This window comes from Epinephelus moara, chromosome 19 (assembly GCF_006386435.1).
Source record: "Epinephelus moara isolate mb chromosome 19, YSFRI_EMoa_1.0, whole genome shotgun sequence".
Classification (NCBI taxonomy): Eukaryota; Metazoa; Chordata; class Actinopteri; order Perciformes; family Serranidae; genus Epinephelus; species Epinephelus moara.
This window is the reverse complement of record NC_065524.1, coordinates 791,864-801,333: the sequence shown is the minus strand read 5'-3', so window position 1 is coordinate 801,333 and position 9,470 is coordinate 791,864. Positions and strand designations below refer to the sequence as shown.

The 9,470-nt window shown below is 40.9% G+C and overlaps 1 protein-coding gene across 1 annotated transcript in view; it reads right to left on the bottom strand.

Annotated features, from left to right (window-relative positions):
* Positions 1-288: 288 nt before the first annotated feature.
* Positions 289-9,470, bottom strand: part of LOC126406524 (inactive pancreatic lipase-related protein 1-like) — a 69,786-nt gene continuing 60,604 nt past the window's right edge. Inside the window, exon 12 of the mRNA XM_050070838.1 lies at positions 289-415. Within this exon, the coding sequence (XP_049926795.1) occupies positions 346-415 (70 nt within the window). The 3' untranslated portion in view covers positions 289-345. The remainder of the gene's footprint in view (positions 416-9,470) is intronic.

Below are 9,470 nucleotides of genomic sequence, written 5' to 3'. Positions count from 1 at the left end.
ACGACTAACACAATACTTTTAATACTTCATATAAACATAATCATATATATTTTCTGCATCAGAACTTGTGGCTTTAAATATTCCTTTCATTCATCATTCCCTCATCTCGCAGGTCAATAGAAACACACTGGGTTTTACATCAGTTCTCCTCTTTTTCCTGTCTAATCTGTTTCTTTACGTGACTTCACAGTTGATCTTCTTCAGTCCTCCGCTGTGGCAGAGGGCAAAGGCAGCAAAGCCATTACATCCCACAAAATAGCACAACGAATACACTGAGATAGCTGAAGAGGTCTGAGTGCAAAATCTTTATTGAAAGACCCTGAGTAACATGATGATTGTGGCAGGTTAAGCAGGGCATGGAAGCACAGACTGGATGGCATTCTCCACCACATTCTCTGTTCCGCAGAACAAGAAGCTATAAAAGAGAAAAAATATGAAAAACTGAGTGATACATTATAGGAGACAATGTGAATGAATATTTTGGCTGAAGTATCCTTTTCAATCTACTGCATACAAAAATGTCTACACAGTCTCCTCTACCCCCTTATTATTGAGGAACAAAGCCTACACATTGTTTGAAATCTGTGTAGGCTGACAAGCCAAAATATATAACACAAATCATTCCAAAAATAATAAAAATAATCAATAAATCCGATTTACAGTCGTTTGTATACAGTTTTCATCCAGTTTTGATCCAACATGAGAAAACTATCCCCATCACTACATTTATATTCCTGTTGACAGGTGCATTGTAATGATATGAAAGTTATACTATAATGAGAAAACTTCAGACTGTACTCTACTTTATCACATCACCCCAACCCCACCCACCAGCTTCCCCTTAGCTGGGTAGAGGGCAGATCAAGAAGTCTCTTGCTGCCCTCTAGTGGCTAAAGCTAGTCTATGACACGTTCAGAGAATTTTTTGTCAACAGATACAAAGCCAAGCGTTCTTCATCAAGGCCCTATCTCAGAAAGCAGGTTTAGTGCAAACTCTGACTTATTTAACCCTGAGAAGAGGGGAAACTCTGCGTTTTCATCTCTAGAAAGAAAGGTAACTCAAACTGACTCTGTGAACTGAACCTGCTCCCCTAACAAACCCTGAGTCCCTCTCTGTCTCCTCTCTCGAACAAAGCCTCATGATTCAGGCCGTATCAAATTAACAGAGGTATACTGTGGGTCAGAATCGTGGATGGATATTAGTTTGTTACTCCAGACTATCTTAAGTCACCACTTTTATGTGCCAACAGTCATTTCTTTGAACAATGGTTTTTGCCCATACATCCAAATATGACTGAGCATCCCCCTCAGCTCAGAATTAAACCTCTGCATGTCCTTCTGTCATCACAACACTGCAGACAGCCATCAGTTCCACTTAAATGTTTCTTGCAAATAATTTGTAAGCTCAGTTTAAATTGTAAAAAAAAAATGTATGAAGCTTTAGACAATCAATAAATAATTCTGTCTGTCCATGATGTGATTGGTCCCATTAATGGGACATAATTCCTGTAATATTGGAGATTATATGTTATTATTTATGAGTAATCGGGGTTGTGGTGCAGCTGCAGACTGTAGTTTGAAAGTGACTTTTTTAAATAGACAGCATATAGTCTGAACGTGTTTGATCAGCATTTCGGTGACAATATTTAAATGTACATTTGTTAAAGTAGCTGACATGAAGACATTGGATGCTGTTAAGTGGTCCAAACAGACAAACATTTCAAATCTACTGTAACCACAACACCTTTCAAGTGCACATCAACAGCCACAATATTACTGGATCAGATTGTGAGCGTATAGTTATATCTCTTTGCCTATGATCTGTATAGTTTTTCCATCTTCAGTTGCTGACCCCTGTGTTTTTTTTTAGATTAGAGCTAAATAAATATATTTAAAATGTAATGTAGGCTTGGACTGGGCAATATGGAAAAAAATCAAATATTACAATTTTTTGACCAAATACCTTGATGTTGATATTGTAGGGCTGACTACTGGTGCTTTCAAAATATTTACACAGCGAGATTTTTCAAAAATAATCATCAGTAATGTGGATATAATGACTGAATGGGTAAGGGTACAAAATAAAACAGCTAGAACAGTCTTGATAGTCCAGAAAATGACATCACTTTACTGTAATACATAAAAATAAAACCAGGAAAAGAAAACACTTACAGTATTACGATATCCAAAATTTTAAGACAATATCTTATATAATGTTATTGATATTATATTGATATATTGCCCAACACTTATGTTGGCTATGGTCTTATGATGACATTCACATCTTATAAGTACCTGGGGCTCCAGCTGGACAAATTGGACTGGGCTCAGAACAAGAAGGGGCAAGCCAGGCTTTACTTTCTGAGGAGACTGGCATCGTTCAACATCTGCACAAAGCTGCTACAGATGTTTTATCAGTCGGTGGTTGCCAGCGTGCTCCTCTATGCTGTGGTCTGCTGGGGGAGCAATACCAGCAAGAGGAACATCCACCGACTGAATAAGATCATCAAAAAGGCAGGCTCTGCGGTGGGGCTGAAGCCGGACTCTGTGGAGGCAGTGACAGAGCAAAGTACTGCACGGCGCAAAGTGTCTCGTACTCCAGCAGCATTTAGAATCAGACATGGTTGTTGTAGATTATTATTAAAGACTTCAAAGGGCTCTTACTGCACACAATATTTTTTGGGACAATGTTTCAAAAACTTAATAATAATTGTGCTAAATTTTGATTGTTTTCTGAGTGTTTTCCTCTTATTAGACTTGTAGTAAGTGCTTGTTCTTGTGCTGCCATAATTAGTGCTTCTGAGCTGGCGTGGCTGGTTAGATGCATTGTGTTGTCCTGCTCTTCCACTTCATCAAATATCATGGAAATAGCCTGACATCTAAGCAGGAGGTTAACTTTTTTGACTTTATATGAACATTAAGTTTGAACTTGCAGGATTATTTTCTGCCATTTTTGAAGTTTTGGGCACTTTTGATGCCATGTGCTTGACAACCAGCAATACTGGATTACCTGGAATTTCTGAAGATATTTGTTTTTCTGTTGCACATACAGACACACTTACTACAACTAAAGCAATGGCAACTAAGAAATTGGCAGAAGAAATGGAAGAGGTTAAAAAATCTCTGAACTACGTGTTTACAAGAGATACTGAGCAAGGTGGCTAAACAACAGATGGGCCTACTGGATTTAATTGATGAAGTGCGACAACTGAAGGCTGTGATAAAAGAAAAAGACAAGAAAATTGAAGAGGAGTGGAAGATCTGGAACAGTACACAAGGATGGATGACCTGGTAATATCTGGACTCGAGACGACCCACTGCACCTATGCACGGATCACAGCAGGTGACAAGGAGGGTGAGGATGCACCAAGAGGTGAACTGCACTCACTTGAGCAGCAAGTCATTAACTTCTTCAACAATAAAGACATTCTTTTGGATAGTAAAAATATAGCTGCTTGTCACACCATACCCCAGAAACAAAACAATAGGCCAAACATCATCATTCGATTTGTGAGTAGAAAACATAAAATTGAAGTGCTAAAGCTTGCGAAAAAGCTGAAGGGCACAGGTGTATATGTTAATGAGAGAGAAATGCTGAAATTGCACGACAAGAAAGAATCCTGAAGAAGAAACAGCAAATTCAGGACACCTGGACAAGGATCTGCAAAGAATTGATAAGACTGACAGGTACACCAGAACAGGCTAAAGTAATAGCCATCAGAAATATTACAGACCTGGATCAATATTGTAGTTAGACAGAAGGCAGAGCTGTCTCCCTGCAAGACAGAGACTAATTAAAGACAATAGCTATGTTTCCATCCAAAAGTGATTTGAATCACTGGGAAATGCACATTAAAAGAAATACGAATCCTGTGTGTTTCCATTAAATGTACGGACTTTGGTGAAAACTACGAACTCGCGCGAGTTTTCCGCAGAACCGGAAACAAAATAAGTCTTGCATTCTACTTCTTCTACGTTTTCTGGCGGTTGGCAACCAGCTTGTAAATGCATTACCGCCTTCCCGACTCGGAGTGTGGATATCACCATGGAGATAGGTGCGCTACGTCAGACATAATTCGAACATAACTGTTTCCATCCCCCCAGGGGCGAAAATCCCATTTCATAGTTGGGGGGACAATAAACAGTAAAATTTTAGAGAATAATTCCAGGGGGGGACAAGGAAAAAAAGTTGTAGCCTGTCTTTTATACAGCATCTTTTACCGCAATTTGACGCTTTAATCTTCTGTCTCTCCAACAGGCAGAGTGAATGTCTATACTAACTAAACTAAAACTAAAACTAAACATTTCCTGCAATTAAACTGCTAAACTGGTTTATAAACAGTGTGCTGTGAGATCTGCCGCTGCGAACCTCACAACCGTGCGTAATAGTCACGCGTAATGACCGCTCCTCGTCTGCACGTCTTTCATGTTTGTCTCACTGACAGGAGGAGAGCCTACAGACAGGTACCCATTGCTCCGCCACTGACTGCTCTTGTCCTGTCCTCTCCCTCTTCTTTCTCTCCTGTCCTCTCTATCACTAAACTCTGAGCTTAATCATTAGCTTTTAGCTTAGCAGAACTCGTAATTGAGTAGGCTTTTGAACAATGCAGGAAAAATGTTGCAGACAGTTTATATTATCAGCCTGGACCTGAGGCTTGTTGTAACAGTAAATGGGATGTGTTGTAACATGTGTAGCCTAAGTTAAACTGTGTCTGTGTGAGTGAACATCTTACCCTGCGATGCGCGATGTGGGCAGCGGTTCCAGCCACACGCTGCTACTGCTGCCAAGCAGCCCCGCCCGTTGGAAAGAGTGTGGGATATACCACTACTAGGAATGGGAGGGGGGGACTAAATCTTTTAAGATTTAAATAGCACATTATTGCGTGATTATAATGAGCACCGCTTACATTGTGCTTTCAATAAATACTACTGCATTGTTCAAAAATTATTAATTGTGTCTCAAATGATTCTAGGGGGGTACAGCTTTACTGAAGGGGGAGTCATGTCCCCCCGTCCCCCCCGGGATTTTCGCCCCTGCGTTTTGCGAATCAGCATTTTTTCGAATCAACCAAAACCCGGCTAAAGCGAGCATATTTTAGTTTGTGCGAATCAGGGGATTTTAATTCGAATTTTGGCGTTTCCATCATAATTTTCCAATGCGATACTTCTAGATGCGCATCTAAACAGGCTGATGGAAACATGGCTATTGACATACACCTGTGGGACGCCAGGTAGGGAGGAGAGGTGTTAAAAAAGGACATTCATTCTGTAGCTATGTTTCCATCCAAAAGTGATTTGAATCATTGGGAAGTGCACATTAAAAGAAATACGAATCCTGTGTGTTTCCATTAAATGTACGGACTTTGGTGAAAACTACGAACTTGCGCGAGTTTTCCGCAGAACCGGAAACAAAATAAGTCTTGCATTTTACTTCTTCTACGTTTTCTGGTGGTTGGCAACCAGCTTCACCATGGAGATAGGTGCGCTACGTCAGACTTAATTCGAACATAACTGTTTCCATCCCCCGTTTTAAGAATCAACATTTTTTCGAATCAACCAAAACCCGGCTAAAGCGAGCATATTTTAGTTTGTGCGAATCAGGGGATTTTAATTCGAATTTTGGCGTTTCCATCATAATTTTCCGATGCGATACTTCCAGATGCGCATCTAAACAGGCTGATGGAAACATGGCTTGTGATCGGGCTCTTGGCTGTAACTGTTTTCCTGTTTGGTGGCTGGTACCCCTTTGGGCTGGGGAGGGGTCAGGGTTCAAACTTAACTTTTTGGCTTACTAGCCAACTGGCTAGTAAGCTTTAAAAATCTACTGGCCAAAAAAAAATTTTCACTAGCCAAAAATCATAAATAGCATTTTGGTATATTTCCAATGTGTTATTACTATAATAAACTCGAGCAATTCTCAAAATACAATATTAGCATAATTTTGTGTGGAATTAAGGAATGAGTCAAATTTGATTGTTTAAAATACTTTATTAAAACATACTTTGCTTAATAAGCTTTACATTAAATGTATCAACTCATTGTTATATACTGGCGCATCTCAATAAATCACAATATTGTGAAAAACTTCAATATTTTTGGTCAGTTATTTCTAGGGCTGTACCCAAATATTCGGATATTCGAATATTCGTTTCTATGGGTAGGTATTCGTTATGAAAATTTGGTATTCGATATTCGTTTTTTTATGTACTTTTTTTATTATTATTATTTTTTTTTTTTTTTTTTTTAATATTTTTCTGGTGCTAAATGTAGTCTTTTGTTGTTGGTAAATTTTCTGGTGCTAAATGTAGTCTTTTGTTGTTGGTAAATGTAGGTTAAATGTATGTTAAAAATGTGAAAATATAGTAGACCTATCCTACCAACTGTTAAAAATGTGAAAATATAGTAGACCTATCCTACCAACTGAGCTTGTGCGCACGGCAGGCTTGAACGCATCCGTCTGAGGCTGTGGATCAATGCCAAGTTTTACCACTTTATCACTATTCCCTCTATCTTGTAGCTGTTTTTTCGTTATCTTTTGAATTTAATATGAATTATGGAACCGTTTTTGTCAATGTTTGTTTCCCCCGTTTTGTACAATAAATTGTTTAAAGTTTCAACAAGTTTCTTTTGGAGTACGTGACACAAGTGTGTTTTGACAATGGCCGCGGACTGTCACCTGCTCAATGCATCAGTACCTTCGGATGCCATGACAGTAATAGCCAATAATGTCATATATCATTTACGGACCGATTTAACAGACGATCACTGCTGAACGACCCACAGGTCCATTTGCATCACTACTCAGCTCAGTCTATAAATGCCGTACACAGCAGTAGACATTATATTCTATTCAGGCCGGCAGAACCAGCAGTGCATTGGCTCTACAGTGCACGGCACTGCTGATTAACCATTTTATTGCAGAGTGTCTGCTAGCAACCAATTACTTGGTTCTGATTTAATCAGAAGACAAATTAAACAGGATGACTAGCCAATGTGAAAATCAACAGAAAGCATAGAATAATGTACTGAAGGAGACTGTTGTGCCATCACATCTTTTTTTGTGGTTTGAGAGCAAAGATCCGGTCGCTGGAGTGCTTCGCAAGGAGTCTTTGAAATGAGCCGAGCCTGGCGTAAAACCGGAGAGAGCAGGCAGCACGGCCACAGCACCCCCTTATCAGCCTTTCTAGGGCGTGGAAATGGCGGACCGCGGATCTCCAACTGCACGCTCACGTTCTAGCTCCCACTTTGCGGCATGTTGTAGGCTTGAAGATCTGTTGTACGACACCAGCGTGCAACCAATGACATCACGTAGCCTACACACAGCCAGGGGCGGGAGAAACAACAATAACATTAGTTTGGCCCTATTTTTTTCACTCGCCAGAGTGGCTGGTTAGGTGACTTCATTTACTGGCCAAAGGGTTAAAATTAGTCGCCTCTGGCGACTGGCGACTGCTAATTTTGATCCCTGGGAGGGGCGCTCGCAGCTGGTTCGGGGGGGGGTCCTCACCAACGGGCGAGTTGAGTATAACCTACTCTCTATTTCGCGTCTGTCTTATTATTGTAGTTTTGTCTTATGTGTTAGGTTATGTTAGTTTATCTGTGTTATTAATTCATTTTAAATTGTGCAGGGAGCCGGCAGGCTTAGTAGCAGGGAGGGGTGGATAGTAGCCTTGCGGGGGGTCCAGTATGCAGTAGCTCACAGGCTGGGAGTGCAGTGTGGGAAACATAAATTAAAGTTTGCAGTGGTGTGCTGTTTAATCCAAGCATGCAGGGGTGTGCTGTTTAATCCAAGTCCGCAGTGGTGTGCTGTTTAATTAAAGTCTGCAGTGGCGTGCTGTGATTTATATAGAGTGCAGTGTGTTTAAGCTAGTCTATTTCCTATCTAGCCCTCTATGGTATTTGATAAGGCTCTGGATGTTTGGTTGGCCTACTCCCCTTCCTGGCCGTTTATCTAACTCTCTGTCTGTGTCCTATAGCTGCTGTGTTCCTGCACCTTAAATTATTGTCCATTTTAAAAGAAATAAATAAAGCATATATTTTTATATCATTGTTGCTTCCTGTTTCCTATGTGGGTTTGTTTGAATCCTCTGACATACTGGTAAATTCTAGGTGGTGGCAGCATTCATCTGCCCTGTTTACAAGGTTCATTACAATATCTAATGACGAAAACTCTGTCTGTCTGTCTGTGGGTGTGTGGGTGTGACTGTTCCACATTTTTCTACTCACTGACATGGTCAATCTATTCGAAACTGCACATAGGTATTGAGGTTTGGCATAGGCAGAAGGTGACAAAGGTGCTTTCTCCAAAAATTACACTATTATTAGTATATTCTTTTACAAAGTCGATGCATACACCCCATGAGTTACTGTGCACGCACGTTGATATATGTATCCACCTCAAACGGACATCAGCTGTAGCCGAGCAGCAGAGTTACACTGTGCACGCTAGGGCATTAACGACTTTGATTTTTGTCAGGTCGACTTATCTGTCAATAAAGTCGAAGTCGAGTCGACAAGTCATTTGATGATGTAATCACATTGACACGGCGGAGGAAAGTGAAGTATCTCCACACCTGTAATGTGTGTCTGTCAAGGCCCGAACATACTCGGGCGGAACGTACGCGGAACGGACTCTGCGGAGGTCAGCGCGGACTCAAAGCGGACGTCCGCAAGCCCTGTGCACGCAAAGCTCAGATTTTACGACCGCGCGGACTCCGCTCCGCGCACCAGTGACTGCTCGGCATGTATTTTTCACATCGCGGGGATTTTTCACCGACATTTTTACAGGAAACTACAACGCGGAAGTGCGCTTGACTATGAAAGCCCAAATGACTGGAGTCTCCTCCGCTTATAGTACGCCCGAGTATGTTCACTTAGTCAAGGATAAAGTATCAAGTAAGCCAATCAGAGGCAGCGATTGCATTCCGTACACAAGCACACACAGAGAGAGAGAGGGAAAAAACACACGACTTGTCGACTCCTCCCGGGGGGTGTCGACTTGTGCCACTGACGTCGACACGTCGACAAATCGACTTTTCTGTTAATGCCCTAGTGCACACGCGTTAATATATGTATCCACCTCAAACAGACATCATCTCAGCTGTGGCGATAAAGGTAGGCTTATTAATTACTTAATTACATTTACACGGCTAAAATGTGCACATTGATGTCACAATGACAAGCTAACCAATTGCCATGTTGTGTAGGTGTATGCAGGGGCGAAAATCCCATTTCATAGTTGGGGGGGACAATAAACAGTAAAATTTTAGAGAATAATTCCAGGGGGGGACAAGGAAAAAAAGTTGTGGCCTGTCTTTTATACAGCATCTTTTACCGCAATTTGACGCTTTAATCTTCTCTCTATCTCTCCAACAGGCAGAGTGAATGTCTATACTTATGAGAAATGGCTTAACAACTAAACATTTCCTGCAATTAAACTGGTTTATAAACAGTGTGCTGTGAGATCTGCCG